This window comes from Equus quagga, chromosome 3 (genome assembly GCF_021613505.1).
Source record: "Equus quagga isolate Etosha38 chromosome 3, UCLA_HA_Equagga_1.0, whole genome shotgun sequence".
NCBI lineage: Eukaryota > Metazoa > Chordata > Mammalia > Perissodactyla > Equidae > Equus > Equus quagga.
Window position 1 is genome coordinate 80,219,227 of NC_060269.1, and position 25,866 is coordinate 80,245,092.

At 35.3% G+C, this 25,866-nt stretch overlaps 1 protein-coding gene across 5 annotated transcripts in view; it reads right to left on the minus strand.

Moving 5' to 3' along the window:
• The window catches only part of PDLIM5 (PDZ and LIM domain 5), a 197,222-nt gene that overhangs the window by 71,325 nt on the left and 100,031 nt on the right, over positions 1 to 25,866 (minus strand). Inside the window, exons 4-9 of one of the 5 annotated variants that reach the window (XM_046657502.1) lie at positions 16,384 to 16,426; positions 11,369 to 11,385; positions 7,880 to 7,894; positions 5,525 to 5,542; positions 5,088 to 5,260; positions 4,656 to 4,692 (exon numbers count right to left, since the gene is read on the minus strand). In XM_046657502.1, the coding sequence (XP_046513458.1) occupies positions 4,656 to 4,692; positions 5,088 to 5,260; positions 5,525 to 5,542; positions 7,880 to 7,894; positions 11,369 to 11,385; positions 16,384 to 16,426 (303 nt within the window). Of the gene's footprint in view, positions 1 to 4,655; positions 4,693 to 5,087; positions 5,261 to 5,524; positions 5,543 to 7,879; positions 7,895 to 11,368; positions 11,386 to 14,332; positions 14,752 to 16,383; positions 16,427 to 25,866 lie in introns of all 5 variants that reach the window. The other 4 variants (XM_046657499.1, XM_046657500.1, XM_046657497.1 and 1 more) reach the window with 4 other exon arrangements.

Below are 25,866 nucleotides of genomic sequence, written 5' to 3' on the forward strand. Positions count from 1 at the left end.
AAACTGGGATCGAAAAGATGATGATTCTGTGGCAGATCAGGTTCTCCAGAAAGCAGACTCCAAGACAGAGTTGAGAATGGAGGGTGCTTATTAACAAGGGCCGCTAGGACCAACACCTGTGAAAGAGGGAAGCCAGGAAGCAGGAGTACGCAGGAGGAGGCGTTGAATTGTCATACAGGACTTATGGCAGTCAGCTGACCGCACAGCAGCTCTGGAGCTGGAAGGGCCCTTCCCAATTGTCCCCAGCTGGGCTGAAACGGCCAGGCTTCTCACTGCGCCCCCGTCCCGGTCAGTTCACTGCGTGTGGACACCCCCAGGAGGGGGCAGTGCTGCCACGGAAGTGGTATGAGAAGGCGCTGACCCCGGCACAGCCAGCAGCAGGGTACCAAGTGCTCTACTGACAGAGTGCCTGGGCGGGCAGCAGAGCGTCCACCACCGATTCTCACTGCAGATTTTAAAGAAGTGGAAACTCAGGGGCAGAGAGCAGTCAGCCACAAATCTGAATCTAAGACCAAGAATTTATCATTCTGTGTTTCTTAATATGATAACCACAAAAAAATGCTGACGTCTATTTTGGAAAGAATGAACAAGGAAATATTTACTTGGTTTAAGGAATTTTCTTGAATGGGCTAAGAGAAAGGAATGGGTCCAAACAATTCTAGACAGGTTTATATAGAGAGGATTAAATTGTCGAATTCATCGCTAAAGTACAAATAGAGCATTATCTGTCAGATTTCTATACATGAAAGTTCTGATTTTGAACATCTTTATGTATGCTTTACAGGGCAGTCTAGTCTCTACATGCATCACCAACAAGCACTGTATTAATGCCTCCTTCTTTTAGGTCTTCAACAGGTCTCAACGGGAAAAGCATTAAAGTGATAACTATGCCCAGGGCTGGTACTAACTAGGGGAATGGACTTTATTTAGCAAAATAACCTCCCTGGTTCTTCATGTTTTAATTTTACTTGGAAGTCGTTAAATACAATAAGAAGACAACTTCTCAGGTAAAATGCTGTGAATAGTATTGAGAATATGTGTCATCTGCCTATATGCATAAACATTCTATTTCTGTATCATGCTTCCCCTCATACACCACATGTTGGCCACACTGTCCTTTCAGGTCAATGCTTGCCACGCTCCTTTCCACCTCAGGGTTTCCACACTCATTTCCATTCTGATCCCAAGAGATCATGTGATGGACCCCTTTTCTTCCCTTGGGTGACCACATTAAGGTCATCTCCTCAGAGGCCCACAGCATCTAAGTAACCCCCCCTGCCTATGCCAAATTTCCTTTATATTAACTTATTTGATTATCTTGGTAACACAATCATCTCAGGTCATCATGTTTACATATTCACCTGTTACTCACTACTGAATCCCTAGCAGCTGGCATTCAAGCACTATTCAGTAATTATTCACGTCAAGGAATGAATGCAGGCAATGAAGGAATATTAATGACTTATGTGACTTTAAATACACATCAGAAACACAACAATTGCAAAATTATTTGTCTGGGGAAGATCACTTCATTCTATAGTTCTGAATAAATTTGAATAAAAGAAGGTTCTGCTATTTAACAAACTAAGAGATTTTTATCTGAGACTTCCTAAGGGTATAATAATGTACAAAATGAGTAGGCTTCTGTTTCCACAAATAATAACTTTTTTGAGGTAACAAAACTATTGACTGTGTGGGAGACATTCCATCTTCTGACTGGTAAAACAGTTTAAGAAAAAAAATGTTGAAAATTGTTGTTAAGAGCAACTTTCCAATTTTACTTTAAAAACAAGCCTATGATAAAGAAAGTCTGTATAAGAGAGACAAACAAAAACAAGCTATAAATCAGGTCACTAGACTTGCAATAATATTTTTGCAAGAAGCTTTTATAATTTTTGGCTAGCCTTTCAGCTAGGAATATAAGATGTCCCAGGAGATTAATTGAGCACAGGAATTCAACCTCTGACAGGGTCAAATGGAATGTCCTTTGTGATGCTGGCTGAATATTCACCCTCATACTCAAATATGAATCGTTCCATTTAAGTAAGTCTCTGCTTTCATGAGACATTAAATACTTTATTTTTAACTAGGCAAGGTATGAAATTCTTATTTTCATCTGTACCTACTTCAAGTTATAAATTTCTATACAGGTTCTCTTGTCTCTATTAGGGAAAAATTCTTTTATTTACCTCAAAGTCTCTTTCTAGTAGTTCTTTCTCTCAACTCTGTAGTTATTCTAGAAATTTGATTCTTGGTGGAAAATATCATGTTTACTATACCCACACCATTGATTTTCATGAGAATTTGATTCTGTCTTCTTTCAAACATCATCTTTTGAAATCAATGAAGAATTATTAGGTATAGGAAAGCCTGGCCTAAGAAAGTAGATTTTCTTATAGAGGCCAGAGACACAGTAATAACCGGAACTGACGGCCGAGTCATAAAATCACAAGCAGTATGTGAAGAACAGCTGATGCAATAAAAGAAAGACATGTTAATATATTATGTAGTAGAAAATGAACAGATACATCCTAGAACTATTTTTAAATGAATTTGACATGCCAAATTTCAAATAGTAATCAATCACTAACTGAAATTAACGTTAGTTTCTCCAAATTATCAGGTAGTTGTCCTAGTCTATGGTGACATTAAAGTGAAGAAAACCTGGAAAAGTGAAAAATGGAACCTTGAATGCAAGATTCTTCAGTAATCATCTTCAAACAAAGACCAACTCTATTTTGTGCCATAGTCTAACTGATCTTATGCTACTCATATAAGATGTTATGTTAAATAATATAACAATGCAGGAAAAAAATCGAATATGGGCCTTTGTCATATTCCATACTCACATTTTAGGAACATTAAAAATGTTTTCCCAATGAAAGGTCAAGAGAATTATTTATTTTACCCAAGTAATATTCTAACAGTCTTGGATGGTATTGTTACTAGCTTCAAGGAAACAGAAAACAAGTACAAAGCTAAGTTAAATGCAACTTTATTACAATACTTTTCCAAACTTCAAAATGCATGTATTATTGAATTTAGATCTAATATATAATACATTATATTACAAGACAGAAAGCATTTCTAGTCAGATATTTAGCTTGCATGTTTTGCCCAAAACAGAGCTTCCTACGAACAGTAGCAATGCACGATAGTTTATATCACTAAGTAAAATATTTCTCTGATGTCACATAAAGAATCATTCGTATTGCATTTTATGTTCATTTTCTCTAATTTAGAAACAAAGCAAACTTATCTTTTCTATATCTTACTAGTTAGTGTCTAGAAGTTGTCTATACCCTAAAAACATCCACCGGCTTAGAAATATTTCCTTTGGTAGAAAATAGGATTTTTGAAACTAACCAACCAAAAGAACACTGCATTTCCCCATTGAAAATAGGGGCAGCATTCTCTTTTTTCCGTTTTTAGGAGCCAAATCTGAGCCTCCTCCTTTTCATACAGCCATCCTGAATAGTTCCTGCTTTAAAAGATATTCAAACCTATAATGAACTCTATTCTAATAAATTCTTCTCTGTTTTGTCTTGCCTCCTCATATTTGTTTATTTAGAATAATTTACAACCCACTTAGAACATTACATAATAATAAACTTAAAAGTAATCCTGGAAAATGTAGTAACATAAAGGAAGTATTTTCCAAATTAGACAAGGACATTATTTGCTCATCCATCTCTGCTTCAAACGACCAACCAAATTCAACTTACGAAAAGAATTCCTTTTCCAAGGTCACTATCCTAATAACAATGGAAAAAGATGTAAATCCACTGAAGAGATCTAGTCCTTTAATTTGCTCTCTTAGTTTAACATCTATGAGCTACCTACTAGCACAAAACATGTTCATCCTCCCATTTTCACAACAGCAGGAAATGGTTAGAAGAGTATAGAAAAAGTTCTATTTTTTCATAAGGCAAATTTAACACAGATTTTGCTACGAAGACGGAAAACAAAGTGAATGAAAAGGTGTGTGCTGGCTGCTTGGGGGGGCAAGGCTCATAAATCACTGTACGTTAAGAGCACGTGCTGAAACTTCATGGTGCCAGTCACGTAATTTTGTGTATTTGGGACTAAAGACGTGAAGGGGTATCTTTTCCCTGTGGAAATAAAAAAAAGAAAAGAAAAGAAAAGAAAAGTGATAGAAGAGTCATAAGAAAGAGAAAGAAAAGTTTCTAAGTTCATCATGCAGAAAACATGCCTTATAAAGCTTAATTTCACATAGCTGTTTTATTTAATAGCAAAGATTTTAAGGGGAGAGCATTTTTAGAAATACAGAAATTAATTCATAGAGCCCTCTGGGAAACATCAATTTTTATGCCCAAAATAAAGTGACTGCAAGACAACACATTGAACTCATACACAGAGATCTGTAGTGTTAGCAAAGCACCCCCAAATACACCTGCTGCTCACTTACTGCAATACAAAAGAAAAGAAGCATAGAGAGAAAATCCACACAATTCTACTAATTTAAAAATCTCTAAGTTGTACATTTAAGTCCCACAAAAGGCACCAAAGTTAAATGCTTAGCTTCTACTTGCAAAGACAATATGCCATATCATTACACTTGAAAACGTGAAAAAACAAATTGAGACCATTCATGAAAGGAAAGCATTCAACTTACAAAAAGACGGACAACTTACTTTGCCTTCTTTGTATTATCAGTTTCAGATTCTTTCACTGAAACACAACAAGCAATATTCAGTATTAGTAAGCTTTTTTTAACTTTAAAGTCACTTAAGCAATTACCTATACGAATCAATACCAAATGGTCAAGTTGCAGAGTGCCACTAAAAAAATTCCATAATATGTTGTCATTGGCTATATACTATAGTCAGTATGACTACTGCTACCACTACTAACTACTACTACTACCACTACTACCACTACTACACTTTTCAGTGTAAGACTCCTGGGCTAGTTTCTTATTTACAGTACCCATATTATGCATGGCATAATTTAAAAGCAAACTGTCTCAGGAAAATTACTGTTTTCCAATAACTGTCTATCAATCTAAATGCTATTCTCTATGACAAAGAACAAGCATCCATTAGAACCCCTAAATATGCACTCACGATGCTCGGTCCCAGTGATCTGGGCGAGGATTCGGAAAGAGCGAGACTGGGTTGTTCCGGTCCTTGGATGCCAGTCTTCAGTATCCTGAATCAGCCTCTTCTTGCTGGCATCACTGTGAGTGGGTATGTGATAAAACTCTGTGTTGCGCTCCACAATGTGTTTTCTTGGTGGGCTAGGGTTAAGAAAAAAAGAATTACAATATTTTTAATTATATTAAGGACAAAAATATCCACCAGCAAATTATTCATCATTTATACATTTAATCCTCAATGTTCCTCTTATACATTTTGCTACTAAGCCTCAGTTTTTTTTTAAAAAAAAGACATTGTTCTAAAATAGAGTAGACTAGGTTTTTAAAGAATTAGTAAAAAAACAAAAGGTACTTAAACACTAATATAAAATGATAGTATAAGTATCTATTCAACAGAAAGGTTACCGTTTAGGCGGGATTTTCCTTTTAATTGACAGAAGAAGGCAGCAGAAGAAAGATTTCCAACATGAAGAACAAGAAAAGAAAAGAATAAGAAAAGAAGGAAAATAAGAAATTAAAAAGTCCACAGTAGTTAAAGTCAAATATTTAGAAATTACTTGTATTGTATGCCTAATAAATCACAGATACGACTACAACCACTGTTAAATATCGATATGCTGCTAAAAGGTACTGACTTTCACAAAATTAAATGATCATATCTTCCCTAGGCCCAGGAACCAAAAAATGGTTTCATACAGGCTAAACCAGCAATTCCAAAAACAATTTTGAAAAGGCCCAGACCACCATTTTCTATAGTTTTCTCATTCACTTGTACAGATATCCCTCATTCTAAATAGAGTGAGTGCAGGACCAGCGGAATGAAGAAGAGCTGTGGTGGATCAGAAACCAACGAAACACCTATCAAAAGACCAAGAGGTAAATCTTGGCTCTGTGACTTGCCAGATGCTTGATTTTGGACAAGTCGATCTCACTGAGCCTCAGTTTTTCATTTATAAAACAAGATTATCACAAAGTAGCATTGTTCTGAGGATTAAATGAGATAATATATGTGAAAGGGATTTGTAAACTACAGAGTTTAAGAACTTTGAGTTTGCTAAGAACATTCATTTTTTCTATTAACAAACCATAAATATTAAGGAATTTACAATGTATACTGTTTTTACACTTTAACCTAAGATCTACTGAACATAATACATACTCGTCCCCTCTCTCCTCCCTCCCCCAAAAACAGGAGAAATGCAAACTTTCCGAGGCTATGAATTTAACATCAGAAGAGTCTGACTCTGGACTAGCAGACGACTGGCACAGACCCAAGGAGAGAAACCACTCTAAGAGTGTCAGGTGTGGGTGGCAACACCTGCTGGGTAGAACTCCTGAGAAAAATCACAGTACTCTAAGCCTGCCAAAGGACTGCTGTCATTTTAACAGTCACACTATCAAAACCGTCTCGGTACACAAGAAGAGTTTGTGTCCAGTGAAGAACATGACAGAATTCAAGTTAACATTGGCTTTAGAGTCAGACACAATAGTTTCAAGTACCACATCCTCCACTCAGTGTGTGCTGTAGATAAGTCAAGTAACTTTCATCTGACAAATGGAGACTGCATCCACCTTAAAGGGTTATTTTGAGGAATATGTAAGATAGGTAATGTATGTAGTGTTTTCCACGGTAACTAACCCATACTAGTACAGTAATGATCACATAATGTGTTCGTCTATGACTACTAGAAAATGTATTTGTGATGCGTGTTCTAAGACTATGGGTCATCTGCATACATAACAGAATCAATAGTATTTACACACAAAATTAGTAATACTCATTATACTTATTATTATAATTTATGGTACTATTTCAAGATTTCAGAGTGAAATATCTGAAATACCTTTTACTAATATTGAAAACCTAATGCTTTTTAAAAGACAAAATTTTTAAAAATTAGGAAATAATAGGCACAGATTATCTTATAAATACACTTCCTTTAACAGATATAAATTCCAAAACAGACGACACTTTATCTTATGCAATTTGAAAAACCTTTTATTTAGCTACTTATTATAGTTCTACATTTCTATATAGTGAGTGAGTGTAGCTGACTCTTATAGTGGTGCCAATTTTAGTGCCACTATAGGTTTGGTCTATAAAAATACAAAACAGCAGTGTCAAGCTATGATACTAAGAATAATAAAATGACGCCACTGAAAAATATTTTTTACCCATGACACCCTTGCAAAAAGTACAGTACACCTTATACTCTGTGACATTCACCACAGCTCAAGGTCTTGTGTTAAGTGATAGAAGTTTCTAAACATTTACTTAGTGTTTTCTGGCTTCGAAACTCTAGACTCTGATACTCTATGATTAAAGAAGAGAATAATCTCAGTGATTTTATTTTTAAAAATGTATTTGGGATAGAACATAAATTTAATTATCAAGAGCAAATACTTTATTTCAAAATAGAGACATTCAAAATTAGCAAGTTCATTCAAATTTTTAAGAAATACTAAACCAAGGAGGCCCAAACTACACCTCTAACTCTAGTGCACACCGTCTGTATACTTACTTATCAGCCTACTAGGTTGTTCCACTACAGAAGTATGGTTGTTCTGAATATACTCAATGATTCAAATGAAGTTCTCTAGGATGTTAAACATGTTTCCTAGGCTCCTTAACAGATCTGAAAATTCTTGCAATGAGAAGACACTAAAAATCCACTGGTGGTGTTAAGTTGAAAGCAAGATGGAAAGTTACAGAGAGACAACGATGAAAATTACAAAAGGAACCAGTGATTAGGTACTTACACAGTGCCAGGGTTACTGGAGGAGTAATACACACAAAAAGACGTTATAGAGCAGAGAAGACATTGATGTTCCCAGGATGATGGAAAACAGACAAAGATGAGGCCAAAAAGAAGAAGAAGAAGAAAAGAAACAAAATGAAATAACGAAATTAGAAACGAATTTATGTGAAGATGTTACACAAACATCATGCTTCAAAATAATCATGTAAACACACAAAAACAAAAATGAACAAATGTTAGTCAAAATTCTGTTACACTGTTATTATTTGGACAACAGTTTTATAAATGTTTTTCTGTTTCCCAAAACACTGAGAAAAATTTTATATATTAATGCTAGTTCAAGTCTCAAGTTACTAATACCAAGGGAGAGAGATCCACTATGTAAAAAAAAAGTTCTAAGTTTCTATAAAATCCATTTTATCACGAATCTAAGTTCCTACCATGTTCCTAACAAAAGGCAGACAATAAAATAATTACTAGATGGTAAGATGTAGAAACAGATCATTTTAGAAACCACTTTTAAAATCCGATCAGAATAAGAGAAAATCTTTCACTGTCACATAATACAAGTATATATTAATAGCAAGTGTAATCTCCTCACATAAACTATCCTAAATCATATATTAAAAAGGAATGATAAGCTATTTGAAAATATTCTCTAATTTTTTGCAATGTAATGATTATGATGAAAAAATATAAGAAACACACTGGGTCATAAATAATGAACTATCACTCAATTTTCATACTCTCCTGTCTGGCATTACACTGCCCTCATTCGCAAGCATATCCCAGTAAGTTTAGAACTGATTTGTGGGAACTCCACCATTCTGTAACAGCAGAGACCTCATTACTGCCCAGAAGGGCACGTCTGATATGATACAGTTAAGGAACGAGGTTAGTAACACCGGAAGAGGGAAACCTCAAAACATAATTCATTCACATAGCTGATGAAGCGTAGAATCATTAGAAACAAATATATTCATATTCCATCATGGATAGCGAAGACTAAACTCTATAAAGTGTGTCAACACACTGTTGAATCAATCCTTCTGCAATGAAGTTTAGTTAGAGTAACTACTAATTCATTATAAATGTAGTAAGAAACACTGCCCCGCAGTCTGAACACTAAGACCGTGCAGTGTAGCTACACTATATTTCCACACACTCGAGTCAGTTTCATTAACTCAGCAGAGGGCTGAGTTTTGCTGAATGGGAGTGACACGCAGGACTAAGTTGATCTCAATAGTTTACAGGTATTTATTCTTCTGTAGCCACAATGTAAAGCATTCTCTCCTCTGCACTGCTATTTTAAATAGCAGGGATATTTTCCAAATTACCTTCTCCTGAACAGAGTAGAATTTTAGACATCTATTTAAACATTTGAAAGTTTAGGAAAATCTTTATGTCAACATGAAGTTGGGGGTAAATGTTCTATGGCGTGGTGGGGGCAGCAAGTGGGGGGTTGATTGGTTTTAACTGGAAGATGTCAACTTGAATATGTCAAACAAATATTTTCACGTATTTTAGAAAATGTACCCTAATGAAATAGCAACCATACACGGCAGTGGCATCTGTGCCAAGGTGACAGTCAGATGGCCTGGTTTCTCACCGTAGCTGTGCTGCCCACTTCGCCTGTGCCCTGGGCAAGCTGCAAGTCACAGAACCCTCATTTTCCTCAACAGTGAAATGGGTTACAATTTCTCTGTCTTTCAGACCTCTGGTAAGGTCATGTGTTTAACATATTTGAAAGCACTTTAAAAATTATATAGGGGGCCAGCCTGGTGGTGCAGCGGTTAAGTGCGCACCTTCCGCTTTGGCGGCTCGGGGTTCGCAGGTTCAGATCCCGTGTGGGGACGTGGCACTGCTCATCAAGCCATGTTGTGGCAGCCGTCCCACATATAAAGTAGAGGAAGATGGACATGGATGTTATCTTAGGGCCAGTCTTCCTCAGCAAAAAGAGGAGGATTGGCAGATGTTAGCTCAGGGCTAATCTTCCTCAAAAAAAAAAAACTGTATAAGTACAGGTTTGCTGTTAGTATCGATTCCCCAACTGCTCAAAACAAGGAAAGTGCTATCAAACCTGGCTGTAGTTTATGCACATTATTCACTCATATAGCCTCAATTCACTCAATTTTCCTCAAGTCCATAATCACTAAAAACAAACACTAATTTCAAGTAACAGAAATAAGCCCGGGTCACAAGCTGGTGATGCAGAGGAAGGCTTACCAAACTTTGGCTTCCAAAGACCTAATCTCGAATCTTTATCACTTACAAGCTACATGACTTGAAAAATTACATAACCTCTCATTGTTCAAAGTCTAAAAGAGAATTAAATCAGATAATGCATTTAGGAAGACCTAGCACAATGCACAATAACACCTAATAACTTAATGAATCTGAATCTGGAATTAAAAAATGATTATAATTAACCTAAAAGCTAAATTTATTTTTCCAAGTCTTATTTTTCCTCCTTTACAAGTCAAACTGTTATGTTGGAATCTAGTAACTAGTTAAAATCTTTGTGTATAAGAATCTCACTTTAACTAGACAACAGGAAATGAGGGTTTGGGGATGTCTGACCAGTACACTGGTGCATAGTATTCCTAGGTGTGTACAACATGAAACCATCCTGTCAGTGAGACCACAGCCACACCAGAAGGAAGCTGCTCTCGTAATTCAAAGTGAATTCTCGTGGGTGTGTCTAAGACTGATATTCCCTATTTCCAATGCTGCTCTACAATGTGATAAGAAATTTCTCCACATGCTCAGAATAATCATAACTCCATTAAAACAAAATTACTTTAAGTTCTTATCTAATGTGATTTTTATCAATTTTTAAAGCTAGTAATCACCAGCCTGTTTACTGTCAATACTAACAGACATAAAAGCAAGGTTTTAAAATTAGATCACAGTGATTCCCAATGCCTATGCCAACTAACTGTGACATTAGTAAGTTCGTAATTATCTCTCTCAATTAATTTCAAAGGTGTATAACTTTCTATCATCCAGTAACACACAACTGCACGTACAGAGGTCTAAACCTTCCAGTAATATTGTTTGAAAACTCATAAAGCTTTTAGAGACTTTCCTGGGAAACACTGGTTTTTGATATGAATTTGGAAATCAACTTAGTTTTATATATGCTATTCACTAGAGGTACGTATCTTTATTCTTCTCCATCTATCTTTATCGTTGTCTTCTGTCTCAACTGATACAAATTACATTCCCACAAGCATTACCTCTTTTAAACCATTACACAGCAAACCCCACATATATTTTATGAAAAAAGTTAAACACTACCATTTATTACTATAAAGCAATTCACCACAACATAGCAATGCAAACCAAACCTACTGAAAACACTAAATGTGGTTATTCTAAGTTACAGCTGTTTTGCAAAATTTAACTTAATTTTGCAAAAATCAGGCATTCATGCTGTTTACTCATATATAAATCACCATATTTCCTCTCCAGTAATGTAGATACTAACTTTGTCACTTGTGTTTTCTGCAAAAAGAAAAGCATTTAAAAATATTACTACCATATTGTTTTTTTATTTTGTACGTTCCAAGGCCAGATTCTTCAAAATACCACATAGGAACTGTTAGAAGAGACTGCAGTCCAACAAAACTGACATTTAGGAAGGCTCTATGAAAGACTTACCTCTTGAAAGCAGTGGCACATTATAATGCAAAGGCCTTTGGAAACGGAAAAAGGTAATCACTTCAGCTACCTGACGCAAAGAGCTCCCCTCCAGTCTGGAATATAAAGCCCATTTTCCTCTAAGGAGAGGAAGGAGAGTAGTAAAGAAAACAGCAAGCCGAGACAACTATCTGTGTACGCAGAAGAAAGATTAAAACTTTCTTAAAGCGCCTTGTTCATTATTATTTATAAGAAAGAACAGGAATGCTTATGTGGTATTATTAAGAAACATTCTTAAAATATCAACATAATTATAGATTTCATACTATCAGGATGAATAACTATTTCTCAGTAATGATGCTTAATTAATAAGCATTTGTGTCTTCTATTTATTAATCCTATAGAAATTTGTGTGGGATGTCTCTCAAACAGGCACATTAGCTATTACTTTAAATCACATAGAAACTAACAGTCCTCCTACTTTGAGGAAAAAGATAACTATGCGTTTAACTTTAATTCTTCTGAACTCTTAAAGTTTTGGTTACTGGCAATATATTATTTATAAAATAAAAATTAATTAATAAAAAGTAACCACTCTCAACTTTGAAAGAGCTTTGTTGCAGACCTTTTGTAACATTATAAAAATATGGGAAATTTAATTATCACATAATTAGTAAAAAATCTGACAATGATTTCAGAAAAACCATCTGACGTCTGATGTAGGAAATGCATTCGTCAATGTCACAAAACACCTACTATTCAAAACGACACATGACTGCCTAGTAAAGGGTGTGATCTATTTTTGATTTCACTAATCTAAACACAGTAAGAGAAAGGGCACTGCAAACTTGTCTTAGAATTTCAGACACCACACGTTGCTTTCACAGAAATCCAGTTCTTGTCCTAACAGCTGGACAACATTTGAAGTCAAGCTCTTTTCAAATACACCCAGTTTCTAAATGCAAAGCAGTAACTTGCTTGCTGATGATGCAAAATATGTAATAATCCCTTTTCTCCTGAGTCTTGCCCAGTGCTGGACACCAGGCACATGCTCCATAATCCCACGTCGACTGATTAAGAAGCCACCATAGCGGCCCTATAACCATACCACTGCCTACAGTTATAGTTTGAAAATAATAAGCTTTAAAGTGTTTCAAATTTAATCACCAAAGCTGTGCTTATAAAACACAAAATTTAAGCTTGGTATTTTCACGTGTTTTAAATGTCGTACTTTTTCATAACCTCGACTTGCTTATACTTCCATGATTTTCCAGAAAAAAGACTTTCTTACAAAATTTCAAGAAGTGTTAGTAAGGAGAAAAGATTTTAGCTCAAACACTTCTTTCAACGAACTTTCTTCTACCAAACCTGAAATTTAATAAACAGAGTAAACTTCTGCTTTTAGTTTTCTGTGGGGCTAGCACCTGAGGGGCAGCATCTGTCTTTTCAGGATATCTACTTCAATTACTCTAAAATCTACCGTCTTAACATAGACATACAAAAAAATACAACCAAACACACCTCAACACTATGTTATTCTCTTCCTCACATGAAAGAAGAAATAACACTGTTTGAGGGATTCTAGTTTTTCTCAATAAACACAGCAGAACTGTAAAAAGCCACCCACAACCACAAAACCCTCTGTGGGCCTGGGAGCTGCTCCTCCAGACCTGCTCTCCCTCTCAGCGGCAGCCTGGAGCCCTGCCACCTTCGCTGTCAGGGCCCCAGAGTCGCCATGGCAGCAGCGCTACAGAAAGCACAGCCCCTTCATTACATGAATTAACATTCGGAAGGGATTATCTCAGAAAAGACCTATCCACACAATTAGTTTAATTATATTTTCCTGGGAACTGGCATCGGTAAAAAGCTTCACGCATGCAGATTATTTCCCTTTGTTTTCCTTTTAAAGTACATTTTTGTCACAATAAATCTGATCAAAATGATTTTACAAAAATGACTTCGGCTTAGAGTATGGTCACTGAATTCCAAAAAGAATAAAATGACCACTTATAAATGGAGGCCATTGAAAATACACTTCAACCAATTTTTCAAAAAATATACCACAAAAAGGGAAAAATAATAAGGAATAGATTTTCAAAAACTTCTGCTGACATTACATATTTGCTGTCCACTGCTTTAAACCTGTTCATTTTAGAAAAATCTTTACAATGAAAATATTTTCTAATTTGCTTCTGATGTTTTTTACGTACCCCTTAATGTTACTGTTCTGCCATTATTATTTGCTTTTAAAGACTAAATTCTAGCTTAAGGTTATCTGAAAAGCGTGTTGCAAGCTATCTGACCTAAACTAATGCAGGATGCATAGACATGAGTTAAAACTCAATTTGCTTTCTGTCTTCTTAAGATTATTTCCTAGAAAGAAAGCTTCTCACCAACTCCTCATTCCTCTCTCCTCAGAGTGAGAGACATAAGCTGACACAACTGTAACACTGTTTAAACTTTAGGTGGCTAATCAAAGGATGGAAAAACTGAGGAAGAAAGATTCAAGATTCGCCCTGCATTATAAGTGCCAGCTGCTCAATGCTGTGCTAGGACTTGGAGAAAAAGAGTTATGGAGTAGGTTACATGGTTCATGACACGTCAAAATGCATAATTAGGTTTCGATTAACCTATAATTGCCTCGCAGAAAGTGCTGTATGTATATAATATAAAGCTACATGTTAATGAAGCAAATAAAACTTCACCTTCCTTCCTTCCAAGAACAGCTGATTTGGGGGAATGTAGATTGTTTCCTGGAAATTGCCTGAAAAAAGAGTTTTGATAAAAGCAGAAAGCACCCTTGGCCACCTACCCATTTTGCTGTTTACTGTCACCCTGGGATCCTCTTCTCTGTCCCTCTGCTAGCTCCTGAGCAGTCTCGGCACACACGCTGGTGACTGTGGGCTGCCGTGGGACAGTAACTGCAGGTTTACCAGCGCTCAGTGCAGATGGACGCTGGTCAGCACTAAGATTGGCATTAGCATGCAGTCCAGACGCAGCAAATGGGGGAGGTGTGACAGCAGCCACGGGTGGAGGGGAAGCATGTGATGAAGTGGTCGCATGGGCTGGGGTGAAGGCGGACGATGGTGATGGGATGGATGTGACTTTTGGTGAAGACACAGAGCCAAAGGGCCGGGGTGCCTTATTGTAGGTCATGTTGGTGGTGGAAGTGACTTTGGACACAGCAGGAGATGTAATGGGCACAGGTTTAACTACTTCTTTAGGTTCTCCCTATGTAAAATAAAAATAAACATACACAAAACACACCAAACACATGCAAAATGGATTCACTGAAAAGAACACACAGCTAGTTTCTAAAAGACAAACACAATCATGTTAGCAGCCCAAACTTTACATGTTTCCAGATAAAAACAATGAGCTGATATAGCATAACATGCATGCTAATGGGTCCCAACATGCATAATACAGATGCACACAGTGAATATATTTTTTTAATAAAAACGAAAGGAGTTTCAAAACATTTGGGAAATAGAGCAGGAAAGCTATCATAAAGCCTAAAGGTCATCATAAGTGTCAAGTGAGACATATTCCAAAGGAACATTTTTAAAATACCCCATAATAAACAAAATATCTCTAACTGAAATGTTTATTTTAAAATATCCAGAGTCTCAATTAAAATTCCGTCTTTCAAACAGGTTTAATTACTCTCCAGAGCACAATTATTTGATTCATGCAGAAAGAAGAGCACATTTCTAACTCTTCAATTAAAAAAAAAAGAGTAAGATGATTTTCATCTAACTCAGAAATGTGCACATTCTAATTAATTATTTTGAATCACGAAGTTGCTTTCACAAAAACAACAAAAAAACAAACAAATGAACAAAAAAAATCAATCCTTTCCCTTTCCTGCAATCCACCTGTTTCTCTTTCTGGAATGTTCTGAGATATCATTCAGAGATGGAATAAAATTCTTTCCTTTTTCCAAAATAAATATTTAATAGTTATAGAAGGAAAAAAATGATCTTAGATGTTTCTTCACTACCATGAGCAAAAAAATAAAAAAAAAGAAAAGCTAGTAAGAAAGATCAATTTCTCCTAAAATTAACAGAATTTGTGTGTGCAAATCCCTATTCCAAAGCAAGTATAAACTTTAAGAGAAAAAAACAGTTTAAGTTTCTATGATGTTTAAGAATAAATCTCTACTCACCCTACCATCTCCAAAGAAAAACAATGAAATTTTTTTTAAAGCATATAATGGTGGTTCTATTAAATTTAATTTTAAGAAGAAAAAGGTGATCTAAATTAATCTTACAGAAACAATAAAGCTAGCTGAGAGGGGGAAATAGCTTAATGCCTCAGCAAATCAATATAATAAGTAATTCAATGGAAAGGCACAAGGAGAATTAAGGAGAAAACTCCAAAAAGCATAAACCAGATGTATATGAATAATGGTTTGGGACAAAATGAGGATATATACGAGAGAAAAGGGTACTTGCCAATAACCTAATCTAAGAATACTCTGAAAACATAATTAAAAACTTATTATTAAACAAAATGTTATTAAAGACTTATTGTAATATTCATTTTCAGTAACCGCTTATTCTCTTTAGAAAATGTGAATAAAGATAGGCAAATTAAAAGTGAATGTAAGAAACTGAGACATAAGTTATTGATAACATATGACATTGGAAATAATGTTTTAATCATCCAGGTATAATTATAGATGGTAATCCTGTATACGTTAATTTCCATTTTCCCCTGTTATCTTTAAAGGAAAAGAACTGTGAAGAAAACTGTATTGATACTACAAATTGTGAGTATGGCCTAAGACAGGAATGAAATTGCAGGGGTTCAAGAGGGGCTATCAAATGGTACCCTAGTGATACTAGGATAGAAACGCACCTTTTGAACAGGAACCAGCTCAGGCTTGGATGTAGCAGATGCTCTGAGGGGGAAAAAAGAAAAAGAGAAAAAAATGACTTTTGCAAACTCGAAATCTTATTAATGGAATTTTTATTATATACCTTAGTATACTAAACCATCAGAATTTATAGTTTCTTAATTCATGATTTTGACTATTTACAAACTACTAATTAGTTCATGTAAGTCAAATGCTGCAAGATCCAATACCCTTTCATCCTAGATAATCATTAGTTCTCTACATACTCAAACGAGGGAAGACAAACACCAATCCTGTTAGCTGATGCACCCATGTTTAAGCTTTAAATTAAGGCTATTCCCCATCCAAAAGGGCAAAGTAGAATAAGCGTGACTTTCTGATCCTTGAGGGGTTCCTCATCTAAGCCGAATCTCTGTCTCCAACAGTATGTGCCTTTTCTCCTGACATCCATGAATATGTCCATAGGCTACTGGGTTCCTCTGTGAAGATAGTGAGTAAATTCTGGTTGAATTGGGTCACCGAATGAGTATTTATTTCGTACTCATACTTGTAAGTCCTTATGCAAGTTAATACATTTGTTATACTAAAACTAAACTGTAAGTTCCTCCTCTAGGCTATAATTTCAGTGGGTGATGACCATGTCCCATTTGTGTCTCTGTATCAGCACTGTGCCTGACATGTCATAGAGGTCATCAGTAATAAGCGTGGAAAACAGAGAACAAGGAAAGCACAAAAATCCATGCACAGAATTTGACTATTTGCAAGTTCAGATTATTTTTAATATATGCTTTTTTGTATTATTACCGTCTCTTTGGTTATCATGGACTAATAGTAGCAATAACTGATTTGGAGCAATTATCTCATGACAAATAAGCAAAGCAGCAACTATCAGTATCCTCATTTTCCAGATGAGGAACTTCAAAGCTAGAGAAAGTAAATCACTAGGATGGGGCTAAGGCCAACAGTTCTTTTATATTACAAGGCCCTGGCTGTAGTCAAGGACAGTAACAAAATGTTTGGGAAAACTTCTAATGATTTACCTAGTATTAAGGTATATGTTATGTTTACTTAGGCCAGAAGCAATTTCACTCCTCTTACACAAACCTGATAAGACATCAAGTGCAGAATTCAAGAAATGCAACCGTAGTAGGTAAATTATAAGTGATAATAATTTTAAGATACAAACCATGAGATCATTTTACTTATAGTGATAACAGATCACCAATAGAAAACGCTTGTAAAGGATATTTGGTCTCTACGAGCATAACCTAGCAATGAACTCCAATCAACATTTTTGGCAGCAATTGAATTTTCCAATAACAACTAATTTCGTTAGCTAGGGCAAGCACTGACTGAATAATTGGCTAACCTAATGAGAGGCCACAAAGGATGCTAACATTCAGTTACTGGAGAACAGAATTAGACTGTGTGCAGTTGCACAACCATGTGTACTCTCAAATGGACAATTTCTCTTTTACCTTACAGGATTATGATTACAAGCAAAGGAAACAAGTTCAAGTACACAACAGTGGAATCTTCCTTTCATTGAAATTTCACAATAAGATGTAATCACAAAGGATCTACTTATTAAAACCACCCAAGGCATTGTTGAAAGTTTGCCATAAGAGAGAGGATGGTATCCTTATGTATCTGGACACTTAAAAGGTGCATGGAGCTCATCTAGCAATTTAAAAACAATCTCTAAAAAGAACAAGATGTTTAACAGTCATTAGGTTTCCAAACGGAATAAAATGCATATATTCTATGTCCATGAAAACAAACCCCTTAGTTTTTTTCTAGGTGTTAGTTCCTACTTAAACAGTGTTAGCAACAACAAAACGACAATGGTTAGTTTTCATTAATTCTGAAGTCTAACTTCTTATTTTGTGGAGAAAGCACAGAATAATAATGAGTCCTAACGTACTTTATAGAGTGAAAGTTCTACAAAAAAACTGCTTGAAATCTTGAACTCACAAAAAAATTTTAAAATCTGAAACTCAAATCTGTTTGCCCTGTTTGCCTTCTGATAAAATCTCACACATGCAACAGCATGAACTAAGACAAGCAGTCAGAGAAAAGAGGGGCTACACGCCCTCAGGATCCCAGGATTGAGTCCACTGCACATTAAAAACACAATCATTTGGAAGGAAAAAAATAGATGGCTTATAATTAAACATCAAATAACACAGCTGACACTAGATGCAATAAAAATTAGTTCTGTTGGTTTAAATATTTAAATAACAACACAGTGAGTCATAGAATCATTGAAACTTAGAAGGTCCCTCAGAGTTACTTTATCACAAGCCAATCAGGTACTCGTCCGACTTCTGTTTGAATAATTACAGCAGGTCACAATTTAAACCATGTAATTTTTGAATCCTGTTTAAAATGGTCTTCATTTTAGCGTGTTCGTTTTTTGGAGTAAACAGAAGTAATCAATCTGTCCACACTAAAAATATTTGGAAAAACATTTTTAACACACCGTATATGTACATAAAATCTATAACGTGCATTAGTTACACTTTAAAAGATCAGGAGGCTAGATAAATCTATTTAAATGTAATCACATACTCTTATGACACTAAAACTATTGTGGTTCAGAATATTTAGAATACATGACAAATGAAATCTGCAAAATTACTGAATAGTAATAACACTAGCTCAAAAGAATAAAACTTTACTGATTATCACAGAATAACAAAAAGATACACCACCTTTTGCTTTCAAATGTGTAAAGATTTTTAAAAAATATTAATACATAATGCTTATGAGAATACTCTATATGTTGCTGGAAGAGTTGTATATTATTACGGCTTTTCTGGAAAATAATTTAGCATTTATTTATAAGAAGCTTTGAAAAAGCTCATGCCCTGTGACATAATAATCAACTTCTGAGAATCTATTATAAGGAAATAATCTGAAATATAGAAAAGACTTTATGTATAAACATACTTGTTGCCTACAGTATAACTTACACTAGTGAAAAATTGGGAACAACTGATCAAATTCACAACAATGAGGCAGTGGTTCACTGTAATATAACCACACGATGGAACACTGTGCAGAGATTAAAGTCACTCTCACAACTGCGTGAGAGCACGCTTACTTTGTGATGGTAAGTGAAAAAAGGAAGATATAAAATAGCATATATAGCATATCGGTACACGGAAAAAGTAGATGGAAACACACACCAACAATTTAGTAGAGGCTCTCTGTGGATGATATTTGTTTTTTCTCTTCTGTGTGTTTTTATACAATGTATATGTGTTACTTTTTATAATAAGTAAGACTATGTCTCAAAGCATGCCTCCTAGAAAACTACTTTCCAAAACACAAAAGAAAAGAATAAGGTGTTGTTATCAAAGATATCTGGAAAACTTGAAGCTACATAAGCATCTTAGCCACAAGACTTCTCAGAGCCTTTAAACGCCTAAAGAAGAAAATACTGTGAATTGTTGTCCATACCCATTTGAAATATGGAATACTCATTTATTTAGTTACTCATTTATTTAGGAGCCCTTTTTTAAGACTGGAGTTAGGAAGGGGAAAACCCTCTGGGAAATGCTATTTTAAAGAAACAAAGAAAGTAAACCTCTGTAAGTCTGAAATGTTTACTTAAGTCTCTTACAAGCAGCTAAAATTAAGGGAAAGAAATAGTACAATCCATAAAATCCTCAGAATCTTTTGTTATACAGCATATTTCTTATTGAACTAGTGCTTTCTTGAACTTTGTTTAATAAGATACTCAAAGACTAGGAGCATAATTTAATCAATGTTTATGCAGGAAAATCTCATTTCCTTCAGCAAAGTGAAATATATATTTCCTATACTCTCTGAGGAGAAAATCCTAATATACGAATGAGGAAAACTATTTCTCAAAATTAAAGTTTTTATAGTTTCTTTTGTTTTTGTTTTTCTTTTTGTTTTAGAAAATTACTAGATTAACCATCTGCTCCTTTACTTTAGAAATGTCATGGGTTACTTAAAAGTAAATAATTTTGTAAAGATTTTTAAATAGTTTTAAAAACTAAGGTATAATTATTAAAAGTTATTCCTACATTTTTCTCTTCAATCCTGGGAAATACGCAATGGGATAAAATCTCTCCCTTTCAATCACAGTGATCATCACAAGTCACTTTTGTGTAGTGTGTGTTTCAAACCAGCAGAGATCCTGGAAATGGCTTAGTGCCATGGGCTCAACAATTTGCCTATTGTTCTCTCCTCCCCGAGTGCAAAGTCACTGTACAGGAGTAAGCTATGATGGTGAGAGACTAGTGCCTTGGCCCAGTACTATCCTCAACTCACGGAATTCAAAGAACAAAGCCGTCAGTGTGGCTGGAACCATCTATTTTGAAAATTGATTGATTTTTGCTAAGAGCAGTATCCAAAATAAAAATCCCTGATGCATTACAACCAGTTTCAGAACTTCTAGCTAAACAGTTGAAAGGAGTTCTAAGCTATAATGCATTGTATTAGAAACTAGAATTGTGAGGCCCTGGTTAGCATAATGGATAGGAAAAATAATGCCATCAACAAGCAGTAACACTAACGAGAACCAGATTCAAAGGAATCAAGTAAAACTGCATCTGATGAACACCTAATGAATGGTGTTATATTTAAGTTATATTTTTAACTAGTTTAACGCATTTTTCTAATACTGCTTTATAAGATAACATGTTTTTAGTTAATAAAGTAGCCAATGAATGTTCACATTAGCGTTTAAGAATGAGGACTCAGGCAACAGAACTAGACTGATAAGGATTATTCGCATCACTCATTATGTCTTGGTGACTCCTTCAACCATTCCTCATATACTTAACTCATAAACAATTACACAGAAAAGAGGAGGATTTTTAGTTCATCTTCTGTGAGATGAGCCCCATCTAAGTTTCCCACAGCATGGCCATCTTTGGGCTCACTGACCTCAGGACCCATAAACACTAGGGTATGTCATTAATCACTTTAATTGCAAAGTTGTCAATTTGCAATAACAAAGCCACTCCAGAGGGGAAAAAGTGAGCACTCAAGTGTGCAGAGGGATGTCTCTTTAAACAATTTCCCCATATTTTATTGTACTTCCAGTCAGTCTACTTTCCTAACAACTCAAACCTCAAACATTTAAATCACTTACGGCAATGTATCAGTGGTTTTTTCTAAATGATATGAGAATTTATAAAGATTATATTTTCTATAAACAAAAGTACAAAATAGTTCTATATCAGCATGTTATAAAACCCAGTAGCTTATAAAAAGATGGTACTCACCACATACACAGGCACTCACACACAGTCTCACTTTCTCTTTCTCACTCTTTGTATCTTCTCTATCCTACTATGAGAACTAATGAAATACATTTTTTCCCTCTAGAGAGAAAGAAATAACCCAAATCTGCACAGACTTTGAAGAATGGGAGACAGAAGCAAGGGAACTGCTCCAGCCTATCTGGGTACATGGGACCCCTTCTGCTTGGGCTTGGCTTGAAATAGGGTATGGCTCTGAGAAATCCAGAACAGGCAGTCCCCACTTGACAATTACTTCCCTAGGTAAGGGTGAGGGCTTTTGTTGTAAAGATCCTTTTCAGGTGGTCACAGCAGCTGATGGGCTTTGAGGAGAAATTTTCATCAACCAGTTCTAAATCAAGCTAGAGGGGGGACAGGCAGGGAGAGAAGAAGGGAGGGAGGGAGAGAGGGACTTCTACTGAGTTTCCCTGACCTGCACGGTTACACTATGTTCAAGGAGAAAAAACTGGGGGACAGCGGGGTAGAGAAGGGAGCATTAGGCTAAATTTAAAATGATAAAATATTTCCCATTATACAAATAATGAGAACATCAGCCTTACAGCTACCACTTATTGGGGTCTTACTAGGAGTTCAACACTGAATTAAAGGTTTATATACAATTTATTGCTTAAGTTTCAGAAATAAAGCCTAGAAATGTTAAATAACTTGGACCACTAAAGAGTTTAATGCCAATCTCCACATTATCCTCCCTCTAATACATCCATCTCACTCCACAGGAGCCAAGAAATTAACAAAGATTTCTTCCTCTCATGATATGCTGCTTTATTTTCTATGATTGAAGCTCACCAATTCAATGTTATTAAGATCTTCAGAAATGCAAACTAATACTGATCAACTTAAATACTGTCACCTAGTTTTGGTGACAGTTTTATATATTATTTGACATCCATCACTTGAGATCATCCTTTCACCTGTCCAGCCATCAGGATTTACTGAGCCGCAGGCACTGTTCTGGGGTTTGAGAACACAGTGGTAAACTAGCCAAAGAAGGTCCCGCCTGGAATCTACATCCTAATGGAGGTGGCAGATAATAAACAAGTCAACAAATAAGACAGTTTCATATAGTAATAAACGCAAAATTTCACATTATTCTACATGATTTTAGATGGAAGGAATTTATGTTTTTACTTAATATTTATTTTCACAAGAAAATCTTTATCAGAGAAGAAAGTTTCATCTGTCCATTGTGCTTCAGGTCTACACTCAAAACCTCAGAATCATTTAAGTTAAAAATGCATTTTTCTAACTAGTATTTATAAAATAATTTCTATCAAAAAGAATATTGAAGAAATTGTACAATAATTTAGATGTGTTCAAGGTTAATCAGGATGATTCATCTTTATTATGGGTAAAACTTTTAAAATGAAAGTATTATTTCAATAAAAGATTATACATAAGAAATCTATTTTATATACCCCACCCACTGTTAAGAAATGGCAAACTTTACTGTAAAGGGCCAACAGTCAATATTTTAGGTTTTGTAGGTCACAGGATCTCGATTCAGCTACTCAGGTCTGCCATTATAGCAAATAAGATGACACAGACAAAATGTAAATGAGTGAGCATGGTTGTGTTCCAATAACACTTTATCTATAAAAACAGGTGGGGTGCGGGGGACAGAGGGGGTTGTGCTAGCTTTGGCCTGTAGGTCATAGTTTGCCAACCCTTGGTTTAGATCATTTTACAGTTTTGATTATACCAAACCTTCTAGGAAACAGTCTGACATCACCATGGCTTTTTTGGACGCTAAGCTTCATAATCATTCCACATAGCGAAAAACCCCTAATTATAATTTGTTCAGACCCTGACAGGTATAAGAATCGAGAGCTTAGCTTCTCATTATTCTTTCTGTGGTTGCAGGACACTACCTTTCAATTCCTCTTAACTCCTCTGCCTCAAACCTTCATACGACTTGCAACTAAACAACCCACCTAACCTTCCCAAACCACCCATTCAAATGAAATTCACACCACACAGTGCTGATAATGAAGCTTGGTGAAGGGACAAGTTTAAGATTATTGGATTAAGGATGACATTTTAAGCACTATTTTAAACTCTGCTACTCAGCACCTCAGTTCACTTGCTAAAACATGATAAAGGCTACTAAAAACTGCTCATCTTCTGCTTCTACGTATTATAAATGGAATCATTAGTAATGTAATTGTTTTTTAAAAAATTAGAAAAGAACAACTAAAAAGGATACACCATGCATTTTGTAAGAGAAGGTGAAAAGTACAATTTCCTTCTTTCCCATTGTTTTCCACTGAAACTCTACTTATTTCATTTCAGGCATGGGTTGTAATACTTTTCAGACTGATAGAAATAAGCAATCTATAACAGAGCTGCATTCTCTGAAAACCTACTAGGTTTATATCTTCCTTTGTGCACAATGGTAATGACTTCTACTTAGTATATCTTCTCTCCCAGCTCCAATCAGACAAAGAAAAAACATTTTTATCAACACAGTACTTCATTACTAATATGAAAATAATAGGATTTGCAAAGTAAATAATCTGCATGTGAAAAATTAAGTTCCATGTATACATCTAAATTTTTATAGCTCTTTTGTGACACTATTAAAATACGTTTGAACAACAAATGTGGTTAAAATTAATATTAAGAGAGTAGACATCAATAACAAACCATATGCACAATTGGATTTTCACAGACTTCTAGCGATGCATATGAAATGAACTGCTGCAGGAAAGCCTGGATAAGGGTCAGATGCTAAAGAGCAGGGTGAACATAGTATAGGCAGGCACAATTCATAACCTGAGGTTTGTCTACTTACTTTTTTCTTCCATCTAGGAAAAGCTACAACCCTAACCAGACAGAGAGATCCTTCTTTTCATATTCAGGCTTTCTCTTATCAAGCTCTTCCCTGATAGAGAAGTTTTTTGAGAAATAGGAGAAATAGCTAAATGAAGGTTACCAACAAAATTAATTAGCCACTCTACAGTTTCTTTGTTGGTACAAGGACAGTAATCCTTTCCTTGCAGAATGGTTTTGAGGATGGAATGAGGTCATGTATGTAACACACCTAGCAGAGTGACTGCACGAAGTAAGCGGTGAAAGATACTACTTTTCCCTTACATAGAAAATTAGACCCTGGAGTTCTGGAAATTATTCTCTGTTTCTGGTTGCATACTGTTATAATCAAAGCAAATTATCTACCAGCATAAGTTTCAAGAGAAGACAACAACAAACTAGAAACGGAGGAAACACTATCACTTATTGAGTACCTACCAAATGCCAATAACTTCATTCGGTCCATTACATAAATTATCTCATTTATTCTTCCTGAGAAAGTAGTATTGTTCTCTTTTTAAATGTAGGAAACAGAAGGTCAAATAGGTTAAGTAATTCATCCACGACTTAGAATTTGAAAATGGCAGAACCAGGATTTGAACTCAAATCCTGCAGATAAGCAACTCATACTCTGCCTTTTAGGAATAACACCAAATGAGATAAAAATCACAAAAGTAACTCTGGTAAAAAACTTCAGAGAGAAATGGTTTCAAACAATGAATAACTATTAACTTTCTATTAACTAATAACTATTTGTTTTTAATCATGTTATTTACAGAATGCCATCTTTGGTTTAATTCACCTAAACACAGGAGATTCTCATTGTAATACACACACACACACACATATATATAAGTAGTTAATATATAGCTACATAGAGATAGATGACATATGTAGATCTACCTATTTCTCTATCTATAGAAAATGCACATTTTACAGCTTGAGAAATACATACATAAATAAGAATTTCAGAAAATTCTCAGTTAAAGCTTACTAAACATGCAAAAACAAAGAAACAAGAGCCTTCAGTTCATTATTCTTTATTTTTCCAGAGAAGAGGAGTATTTTCCCCCACAGCAAAAGGAATTCTCTAATGATTTCATTTTCCAGCAGGATGGGGCTAGAGGTTCCTTAATGAACATCATCTATGGTGCTAAACGGGGTGTTCTGTTCGAAATAACAACCAGCTTCTGAAGTCAGTGGCCATGCAGATCTCAAGATGCCACATCACTCGATCTTCTTGTAGGTATGTGTCAAGAACCTCATGTTTATAAGTCCTCTTTCTCACGCTCTTGAGAAAATAAAGGAACTAGCATCACAGTCCCCACTTACAATTATCAATGGCGACATGCTACCAATAATCCAGAACGAATCTGA